Genomic DNA, 17,417 nt, shown 5'->3' with positions numbered 1-17,417 from the left:
AAAGTGGGGGAGTTGGGCAGAGGGGGGGAGATGGGCAGAGGGGGGAAGCAGGGGAGATGGGCAGGGGGGGGAGCAGTGAGATGGGGGTGCGGGGGGGAAGAGGGGGAGACAACAGAGTGCGTGAGAGCAAGGAGAACAAAAAAGAATTAAGAAAAACAGGAAAAGCACCCAGATGAGAAAGCAAAAGGATACTCTTAAGTGGAGAAAACACAAGAAGCACAAAAGAAAAGCAAGATCAGAGATAGTAACAGAGAGAAAACATATCCTTGGACTTAGCATGAACACCACAAGAGATGATATTTCAAAAAAAACTTGCAGCACATGTGTTGCTGAGGATAAAGTTATAATATTCTCTCTCAATGAACTGTTTAAGCTAATCCAGTAGGGGGAGATACAGCACTGTTTCAACATACTCCTGAAAAGTCCTACCTGACTAACCTTCGGTCACCACTACCAATATCTCTTGTGGACCCGTGTCAAATTTGGTCTGCTAACATTCCTGTGAAGCACCATGGGATGTTTTACTAAAGGTACAGCATAACAATTAGTTGAATTTAAGTTTCATTTAACTTCGCTCAGTCTCACCAGTATTTACTAAACTGCCCCAAAAACAGCATAGCCAAGTATAAGCTATGACTCTGAAATCCCTTTATCTCTTCTCAAGTAAAAGATCTATAAACCCCTATATATATTAAAAATACATACACACACACACGCACATACATACATACCTGGAAAAATTGGCAGGAATATCTCTTGGCAGGAAAGGAAGAGTTTAAATAGTTAGACCCACATAATCTGGGTATAGCATATATATGTGTGTGTTTGTATGTGTGTATATGTGTGTATGTGCCAGAAGACATAAAAGGGCTAAAATGAGATCAATGGCCCTTTTTCATTGTATAGTGCCTTCTTCTGTAAAGTTTCAGTACAGTGTAATCATTCAAAACAAAGAATTGAATGTTCCCACAATTATTTGAAAATCTCCATATGTTACAAATGCTCTTTGTATCGCACTACAATTGCTTTTGGTGTGCTGAAACAGTATCAGTTTCATCATCCTGCTACTTTAACCCTGAAAAAAATCAGACCCTAACCTTTGCATTGTAACTTTTTTAACACACTATCAGTGTAATGATTACAATTCAAAAATTAAAGACACATTCTAACAAAAGATTGGCTGTGGTATGTCCTGCTCTTCAGATCATGATATTATAGTTTGAAGCATTTCACTCATACAATAGCTTTTCCTCCTTGCAGATGTCACCTCTATAGTCACTACATTGTGCGTATCCATAATCTTGATTGCTACATTTGCAATGAGTGAACCAATTGTCGAATTTCAGTTGATCCAATTGCTATCAATAAAGCTAAGCAGTAAAACTGTTTTCCCTCAAGTTCCTCTGCCAGAAACAATATATTCCAATATTTTGCAGTTAGAATTTGTAGCAATCACTTGTTTATTGAGGGGAAGTTCTATTATGATGACTACTCAGTACTTTGGCTTAGCTATGTACTGTAAATAAAACATTCTTCGCTGTTCCATAGAAAAGACCTTGAACATTTCTCTGTTGCTTTCTCCTTCCTCTTTCTGTGTCATATACACAGTATGCTATACCCAGATTATGTAGGTCTAACTATTTAAACTCTTCTTTTCCTGCCAATTTTTCCAGGTGACAGCAATCTTGGCCTGGGTTAAGTTTCCTTCTGAATCCAGCCAAATCAGTTTTAACTACGATAAAAGCAAAGTACTGCGGATGCTGGAAATCTGAAATAAAAACTGAGTGCTGCAAGAATTCAGCAAGTCTGGCAGTATCAGTGGAGACAGAATCAGAGTTAATGTTTTGAGTCCAATATGACTGTCCAATAGGAATGTGAATATTCCTCCAATATTTACATTTCAGCTTCTCTTCCGTTCTGAAGATGACATAGCGGACAGTTAACCCTATTCCTCTCTCCGCTGATGCTGCCAGACCTGATTTTTTCCAGCACTTTTTTGTTTTTATTTCAGCTTTAACTAAGGATGTGCTCTGAAATTGATTTATATATGTATATATATATATATATTTCTAAAAATTGTAGACACATGTCAGGTAAGTTACTCAGTATTGAAAATTTTTGTACTTTTTCCACTCCATGTAATTTAACCTTCCATATAGTTTATACATTTTTGATAGAGCAACATGGAATCAATCAAAATGGTTACTGTTCTCATAATAGAGGGAGGCAAAGAGGAACAGTATGAATACTGCCAGCAGCTTCAGTCAGGTCAGCATTTACAGAACGGAGATGTATTTTGCTGTTTTAATATTAAAACACAATCAATTTTTATATGACAGGAGCAAAAGGAAGAACAGATTACACTAAATTGTGTGCGCAGTACTTTGTAAGTGGGAACACCATTCTCACAAACAATATATAGATTTTTTTTTTAATTGAACTTTGAAGCTTGGAAGAGATTTCAACAATAATTCCAAGGAAAGCTCAACAACTTTAGCAAAAAAAAACTCTGCAAAACGTGTACCATGTCTGAACATGAAGTCTGGACAATAAATTCATTGGATGGATAAGCTCTGCTGTAACGTCATTTAATAAATGAGCCATGTTCTGCAGGCAAACTTTACAATTCAGGGATTCAAAAGTTGGGTTTTTTTCTTGGATGCTGCTGGTGAGGTGACCATTTTATTACCCATTGTTCAAGGTGGTGGGCTTTTTTCCCCCTGAAACGTAGCAGCAGTTTGATATAACCGAGCGGTTTGTTTGGTGACTTTGAGCAGTTAAGAGTTAATCATGTTTGTGTAGGACTGGAGTCATATATAGGCCAAACCAGTTATAAAAATGGCAGGCAGGAAGGGATCACAGAACTGTAAGGTTTAGAGCTCACAAATCAGATATCCATACAATTCTCCAAGTTTGTCATAATCTCAAGTTTTTGTTATTTTGCATCACAGTGTAGTTTTGTCTTTCCTTAAAGTGTCATTGATTTATGTATGCACATTTAAATTCACATATTCTTAGTATTAGTTTTTTCAGGAGGTATAATGTGAGCAATCTGAAGTGTGCATGACAAAATTTGAAGTAGGTAAAAGATTACAACATTTACACAGGAAATTATTTAACATTTTGTATATACTGTGCTTTGCATTATCTTCCAAAACTGTTCTACAGATTTGGATCAATTAATATATTATGGCTTTTTACAAAATATAACACTTGAAGGTAATCTTCTAAGTAAATTGCTAGTTATTCTGCTGAGTTTAATATCAATGTTTAATTTAGTATGCAAAACCAACAGGAAGATAGCCATCTTGTCAAATGGTCATCCATTAATGGTCTTCGTGCACATCAGTAGGGTTTTGGCCCTTTGTCTGCTCCTTATGCCAGGGTCACAACATTCATTTTAAAATACTAGATTAAAGCAAACCACTATAGAGGCTCCTTCCAGCATCCATGTAATTTAAAATGCTACAGCAAACCCTGACGGTTTCTGAATACAAGGGAGTTGCAGTAATAGTCATGTAATAGTAACATGCAGATCTACAATAACTCAAATCAAGTGCACTTACAATAGTGAACTCTATTACGTTCAAGTGCTGTGATAAATTTCCACCAGGATTTAAACAAAGTCTAATTGTCGACAGGTGAAAAAACATCCAGCAGTATAATTGCAGACTTTCTCCTTTTAAATTTGGACTGTGCTTAAAGAGAACATTTTGAGCTGTAGAACACAATAGTTAAGTACAAGTGGCTACATGTTGCTCTCTGCAAGATAGCAATTTGAGATGATGAATCAAGAGCTTCACATACTGGCACAACACTAAAGGGCATTCACTTAAAAGCAACTTTCCAATAATGTGTTACTATGAACATTCTAAAAATGCACTGGAGGAGAGGAGTACCCTTCCCTCCAGCAATCTACAGGAGCTGCTCTACTGGCACCACAGGTCTTCATGTAGCTGGAGGAGTCCTCATTGATTGACCAGAGACTGCATGTGCTTCAGCCTGGTTTTAGTGCTGAGTGAAGGGCATCTAGTGTCATAGTGAGGGGTCATTACTTTGTTTTTGGGGGGGACTTTGCTGTGTTAAGGACCAATTTTTTGGGAGATTTAGTGTTGTGGTCAGGGGTTTATTTGGGGAGGGGTTTTATTACTTGGGTGGGTTTCATTTGGAGATGATTTATTGCTGTGGTGTGGTGAGGATCTTTTTGGGGGACTTAGAGCTGTGGTCAGACGTTTATTGGGAGATTTTGTCCTGTGGCAAAGGGATGTAATGGGGAAATTTAGCACTAAATCCCCCACACAACTAAAACCGACCAAATAAACCCCTCACCACAGCATTCAAACCCCCAAAAACCGTCATGCACAGCACTAAATCTCCTAAGAATAATGACTCCTCACTATGAAACACGATCTGCTCCACATGCCAGCTAACAAGGGAAGAGTTGGAAACATGGTATACCTCTTTACCTCATTTTCAGAGACCTCATTAAAGCACTCAACACGTCCAGCAGAGCAGGACTCTGCTAGATTTTGGGAAAATTAGCTGTGTGCCAAAGTTCTTCAGCCTCATCTGTTCCTTCCATGACAACAAACACTGCACTGTACAATTTCAGAGTCAAGAGTGGAGTGAAACTGTGTCCTAGACCGCACTGTTCGGTGGCATCTTCTCTACACCCTCGACTTCTGCCTTCCCTGAAGGTGTTTACCTGCACACGTCAGATAGCAAGCTCTGCAATCTATCAAGACTGAAAGGGAAGATGAAAACACATTGTGCCCTTATCAGAGAACTCCTCTACACTGATGTTGTTGGTTCTAGACCCCCAAATGGAAACTCAACTACAAAGACTTATGAACTGTCTCCCATGCCTGTAACATGCTCTCCCTGACTATAAGCGTCAAGAAAACCATGGCCCAGGGGCAAGGTTTTGCATCGCTGTCCTCAATTACACTAAATAATACCCTGCTGGAAATGGTTAGCAAGCTCTGCTATCTTAGGTCCACAGCAACAGGCAATCTGTCCTTAATGCAGAACTTGATACACACATAAGGAAAGCAGCTACCTCCTTTGGCCTGACACATGAAACTCGCATGGAATAACACCAAGCTCACCCTTAGGACCAAGCTGATGGTTTATAAGACCTGTGTTCTCAGCACCTTGTGTGACTGTGAAACATTCACAACTTACAGCTCCTAAGAGAAGAAGCTTAACAATTTCTATCATTGCTGTCTGCTGCAAATTATGGGTATGTCCTGGCAGGACAACATCACACATGTGGCAATCCTCTCAAAGGCATAACTCCTTTGTTTGTTATCAGTCATCAGAGAGAGATGGCTTCAGTGGATTGGACAAATTGCAGTATGTCACATACCCAAGGACTTTGTGTGGTGAGGTAGCTGGAAGCAGACAACTAGTAGGATGCCCAAGGTTTCACTTCAAGAATAGCTGCAAGCATGATGTGAAGGCCCTAGGCATTGATTATTGTAGTCGAGAGTCACTAGCTGATAGCAGAGGAAAGTGGCAACACCTCCTGTGGGCTGGCGTGCACCACCACAATGGCCAGTGGATACAGGAACTTGGCAAACGACGCCAACGGTAGCTTTCATGTGCAGCATTTGTGGCAGAACCTGCCTCTCAAGGATTAGTCTCTTCAGCCATCAGCAAAGGTGCGCCATAGGAAGCCCAACTGAAATGGATTGTTTGCTGACTGGCCATCATCGTTCATCGATGGAAAGATGCCGTCGACGACAACAATTGCATGAAATTGGAAGTCTTATTAAAGATTAAAATTATGCATTATAATTCCCATTCTGCTACATTGCAAGCACTGGGATATTGTACACCATCCAGGAAACCAGATTTTGTGACTGATGGCAAATACGGAAACCTGCCAATGTCAGTCTACACTGATTAGCATCAAGTACTTTCAAGTGCACCAGGTTTATCTATTTATTTTAGAACACAAAAACATTCTACAATCTGCAAGCTTTCAAAACTCACGCAAAAACAATTTCCAGGGAGCTACGAGGATAGAGTGGAGGAACGGAATTGACTGGATTGTTCTACAGAAAGCCTTCTCCTGTGCTGTAAATGACTAAATTAAAAGACTGAACAGGCTGGAGCTCTCTTCAAGAGAAAAAAGATGAGGTGATCTGATAGGTGTCTTTTCAAAGTATGAAAGGGGTTTGATAGGGTAGGTGTAGAGAGGACATTTTCATTTGTGGGGAAAACCGTAATCAGGGGTCATAAATGGTTGTTAATAAATCCAATAAGAAATTCAGGAGAACCTTTCTTACTGAGAGTGATGAGGATGTGGAACTCTCTATCAGAGTGATTGAGGCGAATAGCACAGATGCACTTAAAGAGAACACAAGAGCAATATGAATAGAAGGATATGCTGATAAGGAGAGATGAAGAGAGGTGGGAGATGGGACATGAACTCTGGAATGGCTTGTTTTTGTGCTGTAAAATTCCATAATCACCTACTTCAAACAAAAATAAGTCAGTGTTAATTTCATTAACAAAAAGGTTTACCCTGTTCCCTTCAGTGTACATCGAAGATTTTGTGTGCATTATTATTAGAAACAATTCCTAATATTTATGTGGCAGCCTTCCAACCCGATGGCTTGCACCATGGTGGTCAAACGTATGTCAAGCATTGCTTGATGTGGCTCAGGAGCCCCACTCCAGCATGGCAGTCTCTGCCACATTTGCTGCAGAAAAAGGCAGTGGCTCATCAACACATTTTACTTTACTTTTGTAAAAGCAGGAATCTTCAGCCCTCAACAAATCAGACAAGCTGCGAATTAATAGTACATAAAATCATCACAAAAATACCATGGTGATTTTTAATGCAAAAGTGAAACAGAATAATTCTCATAAAAAAAGTGGATGCTGTTCCTACACGTATCAAATTGTGAACCATAAACATGTATTTCACAAGAAAGGACTCAAAAGATAATGAAGAACACTGGTCTGGGGGGGGGAAAAAAAAAGTAGCTGCAGGCAAACATTCCTAACATTCTTTTAAAACATCCGAAAGGCGTACAAAGAATTCCATATATTTTTGTCCTATTTGAACATTTATTAACCATTAGCTTACATGCTACCAATTCCACATTTTATTTCCTTGGTGAGCTGCTGCCATGAAAACCTTGTAATGTCCCTTGAACTTCTAGGACAGTGAGCGAAAATCAGAATGCTACTCAGGATGAGGCCAGCCCCATCAAGAAGTTGCTCTCACTACTCAACTACTATTGAGGCATTTTATTTATTAAATGAGGCTGTATGTGTGATCTTTTTGTCATATTTAAAATAGAAGAAACTGAGAGTAATGTCTGAAATGATTGGATTTTTGTTTCAATTCTTTTAACTGAAATAGACAATGCGCTGTTGGATACATCCTGCTGCTGACAGAAAACAGATTTTCTTTCAAGCCTCCGTCTAACAAGCTGCATTCATATGGAAACTTTAATGTAGCAAAATGTCTCAAGATGCTTCACAGGGCACTCTCAAACAAAATTTGACACCAAACCTATTAGGTGATATGACAGCTGATGACCAAAAACTTGGTCAAAGAGGTAAATTTTAAGGAACATCTCGAAAAGAACTGGAAAAGTTGAGAGGAGGAATTCCAGAACTCAGAGCCAAGGCAGCTGAAGGCACAGCCACCAACGGTACGGTAATTAAAACTGGGCTGAGCAAGAGGTTAGAATTGGGGTAGTGCAGATATCTTGGAGGGTTGTAGTGCTGGAGGAGAATACAGAGATAGGGAGGGGTGGGTCCATAGGGAAATTTGAGAACAAGGATGAGATATTTAAATAAAAGCAAAATACTGCGGATGCTGGAAATCTGAAACAAAAACAGAAAATGTTAGAAAAACTCAGCAGGTCTAACAGCATCTGTGGAGAGCAAAACAGAGTAAACGCTTCGAGTCTGTATGACACTTTTTCAGAGCATGAGAATTTTAAAATTGGGATGCTGCCAGACTTGGAAGCCCATGTGGTTACCAAGAACCAAGGGTGATGGGTAAATGAGACTTGGTGCAAATTAGGATAAGCCGAAGGCTGTGGTTTTGGGGAGCTTAACCAACTATGCAGGGGAAAGATCCACATCAGCTAATTCTTAGTGTCAAAGGGCTGAACTATGAAGAAAGATTGGATAGTGTTTTGGCTCCTCAGCAAGACATCTGAAAAGTGATCTTTTAGAGGTGTAGTCGATAATATATGATTATAGAAAATATTAATCCAGAATATTAATGTTTTTAATGAAAAATCATCAAACTGAAAAATAAATTGTCTCTCTCTCTCTCTCTACAAATGTTGCATGACCTGCTGAGTATTTCCAGCATTTTCAGTATTTAATCCAGAACATTCTTTAAATGAAATAGTAAGATTAGGACAAAGGGATACAGAGTCAATGAAAAGAGGTAAAATTACACTTGATACCTGACAATCTATCACACAAAGAATTATCAATGAAAAGATACATTTCCAAGAAAAGTAGTGCAAGACCTGAAGCTGGAATCTTACAAGAAATAGATGGCCACTGAAATGGAGTGGAGGGGAGGGGTGTGTGGAAAGAGGAGGAGGGGAGGAAGTGGATTTGAATCTTTGGATAGATTAACATATGCCAAATGGATTTTCTCATCCGCTCCATAATCTGCCTCCCCTGCGTTCCTTCCTCCTTTCAGACACTGCTTGAAACCTACCTCTGACCAAGCTTGGGTCGTCTGACCTAATATCTCCTTATATGACTCTGTGTCAAATTCTGTCGACAACACTCCTGTGAATTGCCAGGTGGGATATTTTTTTACTAAGTTAAAGGCACCATATAAATATAAGTTGCTGTTGACCTTACCAATCTGCAATATCCTAATATTGAAAATAAAACATTAGATTTAGTTCTATTTCCAACATTACAGAATATTTTATTTACATTTGCATAAGTAGAAGGTAGAAACAGACAGGGAAAAAGCTTTCAACCGCTACTCATAAATCCTAGAGCCCAAACTCAGATAAGGAGAATTCTAACAGGTATGCAGAGAACCATGCTTGCTTTGTGAGTAACAGTTAAAACTGTGTCAAAAAAATAATGAAATAACTTTAGTATTTAGTCTCCAGGGTTTAACCCTCCAGACACTCTTATCTCCTGGTTTTTGGAATGGCTAGATCAGTCACCTCAGACATAGTACCTTGTTTAAACTGGTTAATAAAATAGTCTCATCTTGATGAAAGCATGCCAGCAAGTGCTGGGTCAGATTTCAGTAAACAGAAGTTAAAATCAACCCAATGACAAATCTTTGTACAACAGCCCACTTAGAGCAGTGAGCCAACTTAAACAGAAATAGAAAACGCCTAAAAGTGTTTTGCACAAAAGCTGCTCCAATTTCAAACATGACCTGAACGACAGCAAGTTGTGGTGGCTCTTTCACCTCTAGGAGCTGAGCTTGAGTTCAAAGAACAAATAAACTTGCATTTGTATAGCAACTTTCACACCCCCAGAACATCCTGAAGTGCTCTAAAATCAATGATGTATTTCTGACATGCAATCCCTATTTCAGGAACAGCAGCATCCAACTTGCATAAATCCTGTACAAACAACAATGAGTTAAGTCTTTTCCTTACTGATTAGAAGGTGTAACAGTCCCAAGGAAATGAATTATTTCAGTCTGAATCTAGTTCCTACTCCATAGCACAAACTGCCCTAGTTCACCATAGGACAAAGAAACTGCAAGTTTAAATAAGGACAATAATTGTGAAAAATATCACAGATGTACATATTAAAGACAATGGTTGAGATTCACTGCAATTTACTGGCTGGGGGCTGGTTCGTGCTGGTACTGAGTGCAAGAGCTGGAAAAGTATTCTATTCTTCATTCCTGACGTTTCTCACTTAGTGTGCACTCATTAAATCACACTTTGGTAAAGCTTCCAGTTGTAGGCACTGAGTCACAAGGCAACCATTCAAGTCTTGGACGCTGTGCATAAAAGTCCCAGGAGACAGATCACAGTACCAAAGAAAAAAGGAGTTTTAAGAAGGACAAAAAGGAAATTATGTCCACATAGTACCTCAACACCAATGAGCTAGACAGTGATGCGCAGAGCATGATTTCAAAATTTGCAGATGATACAAAGGTTGGAAACGTGATGGGGATAGTCTTGAACTTCAAAAGGACATAGACATGGTGGATTGGCAGACAAGTGGCAAATGAAGTTCAATGCAGAGAAGTGTGAGGTAATTTGTTTTGGCAGGAAAGATATGGTGGGACAATATAGAATAAAGGGAGAGCTTCTAAAGGAAATGCAGGAACAGAGGGACCTTGGTGTATATGTACATAGGTCACTGAAGATGGCAGGGCCTGTTGAGATAGCAGCTTAGGCTTTATTAATAGGGGCATAGAGTACAAGAGCAAAGAGGTCATGATGAATTTGTAGTTCACTAGTTAAGCCTCATCAGTTTTGGGCGCCATACTTGAGGAAGGATGTGAAGACATTGGAGAGTACAGAGGAGATTCACAAGAATGATTCCAGAGATAAAAAACTGTGGCTATGAGGATAGATTGGAGAGGTTGGGACTGTTTTCCTTGGAGAAAAAAAGGCTGAGAGGAGACTTGATAGAGGTATTCGAGATCCTGAAGGGTATGGACAGGGTAAATAGTGAGAAACCGTTCCCAGTCAAGAGAAAATCAAGAACTAGAGGACACAGGTTCAAAATAATTGACAAAAGGAGTAAATGTGATGTGAGGAAACATTTTTTTCGCCCAGTGGGTGGTTGGAGTCTGGAACAAACTCCCTGAAAGGGTGGTGGAGGCAGGTTCAATCGAGGTATTCAAAAGGGAATTGGATTGCTATCTGAAAAGAGAGAATGAGTTGCTATCTGAAAAGAGAGAATGTGTAAGGTTATGGGGATAAAGCAAGGGAGTGGGACTAGGTGGAATGCTCTTTCAAAGAGCCAGTGCAGACTCGATGGGGAAAATGGCCTCCTTCTGCACTATAAAGATACTGTGAACACATTAGGGAAACATTCAAATGCATTCTGTATACAATTATATACTTTGAATTCAACAACTTGCATTCATATAGCACCTTTAACATCGTAAAGCATCCCAAGGCACTTCCCAGGAGTATTATTAGAAAAACACTGACACCAAGCCACATAAGGAGATATTAGGACAACTAACCAAAAGCTGGGTCAAAGAGATAGCTTTTGAAGGAGGTCTTTAAAAGCAGGATGGAGGTGTGGCAGAGAGATTTAAGGAGGAAATTCCAGAGTTCAGGGCCTTACTAACTGAAGGCAAGGCTGCTAATGGTCGAGTGACTAAAATCGAGGAAATGCAAGGGGCCAGAATTGGAGGAACGCAGAGGTCTTGGAGAGTTTTAGGGCTGGAAGAGATTACAGAGATACAGAGGAGCAAGGCCCTGGAGGGATCTGTAAACAAGGAGAATTTTAAAATCAATGCATTGCTTAACCAGGAGCCAATGTAGTTCAGTGAACACAGGGATGATAGGGGAACAGGACTTGGTCTGAGATAGAACATGGGGTTTGGGTGCTCTCAAGTTTACAAAGGGTAGAAAATGGCTTTGGTCTTCCCAATAATTACTTTGATGAAATATCTGTTCACCCAGTATTAGGTGCTGGATAAGCAGTGTGTCAACACAGATACAGTGGTGGAATGAGAGAGCTGAGGTAGAATTGGGTATCATCATACACATGGAAGCTGATGCGGTTTTTGGATGGTGTCACTGAGGGGGCAGCACTTGCATGTGAAATAGGGCTCTTAATGCGGGCAAATACGACAGCAATTTGCATGCAGTGTCCAGCAAACAGTAACTGTGTGAATGAACAGTTAACTGGTTTTTAATGATGCTAGGTGAGGGACTGAAGGAGAGCTCACCATGAGGAAAAATAGGGAAGTTGGAGATTTTCATCCTTGAAAGGAAATAGCACAAGGATACAAGTTAAATGGTTAAAATCAAATCAAACGATAACAGAAACAGCAACAGCACAGGCCCAAATGACTGGATAGATAACCTTGAAAGGATATCAAAATTTCTTCACATAATTAGTGAATGGACTTCTGGGTAAAGTAATGGAAGAAATCCCCCTGGAATTATTTAAGAGATCTTTGGTTGCTATGAAGGAGAGGACAGGGAGCAGGTTCCTTCTGAATGGATAAATGGGCTGAATGACAATTTCGTGATCTTGTAATTAGCATTATAAAAGGTGTAGATTTCTGAATACACTATGGTGTCCTTTCAGATAAGTATGAGCGATGAACTGTCTTCTAACAACTTCAGCAAACAGATTATTAAAAACAAACTAATCTGTGAAATATCTTTTGGCTGGGTCAGGAATTCATGGCATCAATAAATAAATTTTGTTTGCTACATATGAGGTTTTTGCCCAGATTAAATGCAAACAGTTTTACTGAACTGGAGAAAATTTCTGCTGTTCAGGAGATGGACAATTTAGGACTTAAAATAATGCATTTCAATCACAATCACTGAAAGAAAATGGGCAAAAAGCAATCAAATGTCTGTTATAGGGCTATTCTTACAACACAGCCAGCAATGTTATCACCATTCTTTTTAGAAAGCCTATTATGCAACTCAGGGGCACCAAAGACTTAAAAAGTTTTACAGAAGTGAAAGAATATTAGCAACGCACTGTGTTTGGAGAGTCTCAATTTCACCACCAAAGCAAAAAGTTCTGCTTCCTTGAACTGAGCAGAATGGTCTGGTCCCTTCGACATCAATGCGATTCTTATCAAAACTGTTCTGTGATCAGCCAGAATCTGCATTAGGTTATTATTTTCTCATCACCTTCATGTCTCAATCGCCCCATCCAAAAGGCTTGCAAACCTGGCCCAGTCAGTTCCCCCCATGCACCCACACTACCCCACCGGAGCAGTCTGCTAACATGCAATATCAACACATATTAATGGACAACTCTAATCTAAAGTTACCCAAATGAGAGAAGTGGCTTTGAGCGCCAGTTGCTGATGGGATCAAAATTTGCACCCCATCATTCCAGATCAGTGTACATTTTCACAAACAACAACTCACTGGACAAGTTAAATATATGAACATTGTTAAGGCACTTTCATAAAGACCACAGAATGAGATGTAAAGCACTTCAGTTATAGTTGCACACGTGCTACAAGGCAAAGAAGCTTCATTTGTATAGAAAGAGAGTCATATGGATGTGAAACGTTAACACTGTTTCTCTCTCACAGGTGCTGCCAAGGCCGCTGAGTTTTTCCACCATTTTCTACTTTATTTCATCTGTATAATGTCTTCAATGTACAAAACAACCCAAGACACTTCATGGAACAGGAGGAGTATCTAGGGCTGGGCTGGGAAGAGTTTAGGAATTAGGGAAGTTTGTCTGAGAACATGACTTTGAGAAGGTTTCTTGAAAAGATGAAAAGCAAAGTAGAGGGATCTTCGGAGGAGGTTCCAAATACGATGCAGTTAAACACTCTGCCACCAACAGCGTGGGACAGAAGGAAAGTGGTATGGAAGCCAGAAGGCTGAAGGGTGTGAGAGATCATGTCTGGAGAAAGTTGTACAAGTGGAGTACAGTAGGACATGGATAGATTGGAAGACAAGTACGACAGTTTTAAATTTTTAAGTATTGGGAGACATTGAAACTGTGCAAGTTTGCAAGGGTGTAGAAGTGCCTATTCATTCAGGAGCACACCTGCTCTAAGCACATCTTTTGTTCCTCTTCTTGCTCCATTGCCATTCTCTTTGGCCCTCGAAGACTAACGCTTCTGTCATTCAATCTCTCCTGTCTTCCTCCTGTCACAGACCTTCCTATTTTGTCCTTGTACCACCCATCCCCTTGCTCAAAGCCTATTGCATCTCTAACCATTCCCAGTGCTGATGACACGTGATCCACCTGAAACGTTAACTGTTTCTCTCTTCACAGATGCTGCCAGACCCAAGTAATTCCATTAATTTCTGTTTTTATTTCAGATTTCCAGCATCCACAGTACTGATTTTCGACAGGCATAGTGCAGCATAGTTGCTGATGGGATCAAAATACACACTACTGCATTTTGGATAAATATGGAGGTTATGGAGTGTGAATAAAGAAAAGGTCAGTAGGGAGAGCTTTAGAACAATCAAATCCAAAAGTAATAAAAACTTTGAGGGGGATTTCAGCGTGGGAAGAGATATGGTGGGGAAAGAGAGACAAATAAGGCTGTAGATGTAGAAATAGCCAGTTTCAGAGATAATGTGGGATTTCAAGCCCATCTCAAGATCAAGCAGAATGATTTGTTAAATCAAAGGAAGAGGCTAGGGAAGAAGATAGTGTCAGCATTAAAGACAGAGTCTGTGGTGAGCATCAGAAACAATGGTTTGGGTTTTCCTGGCATTCAATTAAAGATACCTGTAACTTTTCCAAAACTAAGTCTGACATTACAGAATGTTGACAGGATGAAGAGAACTGGTACAAAGGTACAGCTTGATGTCATTAGCATGCAAGTGAAAGCTGACTTAATGCCAGCAAATTTCACCACCAAGGGACAGAGTTGGAATCAGGAAAAGGTGGAGGAGGGCAAAGATAGATCTTCAAAAGACTCCTACGATAAGAGGGAAGGAAAGACAAGCCATTGCTAAAGGCATGCTGGCTGTGGTCCAGATAGACAGGAGTAGAACCACACAAGGCAGAACCATAAGACTACATGATCAACCAGTATTGAATGCTACAAAAAAGACAGACGGTGAAGAAAGGATAGAGCAGCATGGTCGGTATTACAAAGTCTGACCCGGGATGGTGAAACAATGACATATTCTGGTAACTTGAAGAGGAAGAGTGGGTCAAAGGTGAACTTTTTGTGTAAAAGCAGTATTGAAGGGGAAAGGCAGTGCTTAAAAGTAAAGAAACCATTAACAGTATCAGCTAGCAGGGGAAGCCAGGATTGGTAGTAAATTAGAGTGGAAACACGAGGAGCAAGTGCTTTTTATTCTTTCACAGGATGTGGGTGTCACTGGCTAGGTCAGCATTGCCCATCCCTAACTGCCCCTGGTGGTGAGCCAACTTCTGACAGTAGTGGATCCTATGGGAGAGTGAGTTTGAAGGGAACAATGGGGGTGATGGGGGAAAATGGTTCAGTGACAAAGGGCTGGAAAACCTGGGAGGTTGAGATGGAAGGGGACAGGAAGCAGACAAAGCAAGCTGCTTGGATGGTTTTAATCTTGAGATTAAAAAGCTCTACTTTATCTTGGCTAATGGAAGCAAAGATGGAGAAGGCAGAAGTAGTTTGAGGAAGCAGTTAGCTGTAGAGAGGAGAAGCCTTTGCTCTCTGGACAAGCTTTGAATAGTAACTTCAGCAGTGGAGACTATTGTACGGCACACCAGATCTAGAGGTTGATGAGTTAGTTATTCACCAGAAGCGAAAAAATATGGGCTGTCCTGTTTTAATGAGTGATGGGTGTGTGTGCTTGCACATATATGCATATAAACGTGAATAGAGAATGGTTGTTGTGATGGAAAAAAGGTGTAAAAGAGTTAGAGAAGAATAAATAGTTTAAAAAGCCTACAATAGCTGAGGGATCATGGTGGGTGGAGAGAGTTGGGAGTTAAGAGAAATTTTGAAGGGATTTCTCACAAGCATATGGCGAGGGCATTGGGATTAGTGGGGAGAACCTAGGTGGCAAGGGTGACAAAATAGTTGGTCAAAGCTAGTCTCAAATGTGACTGAGGCCTTGAGTGCAGAGGAGCTATGAGTGGCAAAGAAGCTGAGGGGCTGAGTCAACTTTAAAAAAAGGTCAAGACTGAGCAAGCATAACAGGACAGAGAAATCAGGGAGGGGGCAGTGGGACAGAAGGATTTTGGTGTAGGTGGATACTGAAGATAAGAGGACTGTGAAAAGACTGAAAGGAAGTAAAGAAAAGAGGATATTCTGCTAAATAAAAGTCTGAATGGGACTCTGTTGAACAATATTTTTAGTACACATTTTCTAAGGGAGGAATAAAAGTGTCTGGATTCTTGAAGATTAACTAATAGAAATAGAATACACAGGAGGGTTTTAAAATAATAGTAATAAGTGCTAGGTAAAACCTTTATTTTCAAAGACGCTATCAGATAAATATGTAAAAATCATCTGAACCTTCTCATTGTGGTCCCGAAAGACATTAAAGCATTCCTACTAGTAAGTGCTTACTTCAACAAAGAATAAAATTCTCAATACAGTTAAAAACTGTTACAATCACCAAAGTTTACAAAAACGGATCAATGGATTTTGAGCCACAAAATTAGAAACGACACTATTGAAAAGCTTGACATTAAAATTCCTTACCTTAAGGGAATCAAAGCATGCAATAACTCGCCCATTTTCAACCTGGCAGCTTTTTGGTGGATGTGCAAACTTGCATTCCTGGTCTGAACGTGAACATGTCCCTCTCTGAAACTGTCTGCACACTTCTAATGTCAGCCATTTTGTATCACGTACTGGAGTAACGTTTACAGCCATAATAAATCGTCAAAGTGAAACGTGGTTCAGAACAGCTTAATATCAGGATTCTTGGGGAAAGAATGCAGCAGTCAACAGAATTAAAATCAAAAATATAGCTCTCCTTTCTTAAAATATAAAAATGCCTTTTAATGGTCATAAAAGCAGAAAATTACTTCATAAAATGCTGCTGGAGAATTATTTTGCGGCCTGCTAGTCAACATTAAAACAGACAACTAGTCAACAAGCAATCGGTTACCAGTTGGGAGTTGTGGGGTTTTAACCCCTTCTTGTTGGTGGCACGTCTGGTCTGTTTTATAATGTACTTCTGCTGACACAGCACTTTGTTGCTTTTAATAAAAAGTTATTTCGATGCAATCACACCCGTTGATTGAATACTAATCGCATTCAAGTCACTTCCAGTTATTGATTTTACTGCATTCGGCACACTCAGCTCTCTGTATGTTGGTTTAGTTTCTCTTGCAGCAGATTGTTGTTCCAATTTTTTTGATGTTACAGCCAGTTTAAGATGAGGCAGCAGCTACAGATGCAGCAGAGACGTTTTTCTGTTTTCAGTTGCACGTTAGGTCAGACATTTGTCTAATTGGCAACAAACAAGTCTCAAAAGAGCAGATTGACCTAAAAGCAACTCCAAGTAACACAGACTTCCGAAAAGGCACTTTTTATCACTGGCCTGTTGATAAAAACAAAAAAAAAAGCAAAATTAACGTTTTAGTACAGTAACTTTCACTCTACTTGAACCAGCCCTGCTATATTGTACGAAGCTGTTGATCACTTTCAATGTACTCGAGATGAGAACGGAAGCAGTACTAACAAGGCAGCATACTGCAGTCAGCCATGCTATTGCAGATTAAAAAAAAGGAGTTGGCTTTCCTCGTGAAACTATGCTTGATGAAGGGAACAGCCAATCGCAACAAGTATTGCGGCAATATTC

At 39.9% G+C, this 17,417-nt stretch overlaps 1 protein-coding gene across 14 annotated transcripts in view; it reads right to left on the bottom strand.

Annotated features, from left to right (window-relative positions):
* The window catches only part of mbnl2 (muscleblind-like splicing regulator 2), a 108,075-nt gene that overhangs the window by 61,499 nt on the left and 29,159 nt on the right, over positions 1–17,417 (bottom strand). For 3 of the 14 annotated variants that reach the window (XM_041199738.1, XM_041199739.1, XM_041199741.1), the window contains exon 2: positions 16,310–17,156. In XM_041199738.1, coding sequence (XP_041055672.1) covers positions 16,310–16,483 — 174 coding nt within the window. In that variant the 5' untranslated portion in view covers positions 16,484–17,156. The other 11 variants (XR_005944462.1, XM_041199744.1, XM_041199745.1 and 8 more) reach the window with 8 other exon arrangements.

This window comes from Carcharodon carcharias, chromosome 11 (assembly GCF_017639515.1).
Source record: "Carcharodon carcharias isolate sCarCar2 chromosome 11, sCarCar2.pri, whole genome shotgun sequence".
NCBI lineage: Eukaryota > Metazoa > Chordata > Chondrichthyes > Lamniformes > Lamnidae > Carcharodon > Carcharodon carcharias.
The sequence above is the reverse complement of the archived record's forward strand: the minus strand, read 5'-3'. Positions and strand labels throughout refer to the sequence as shown.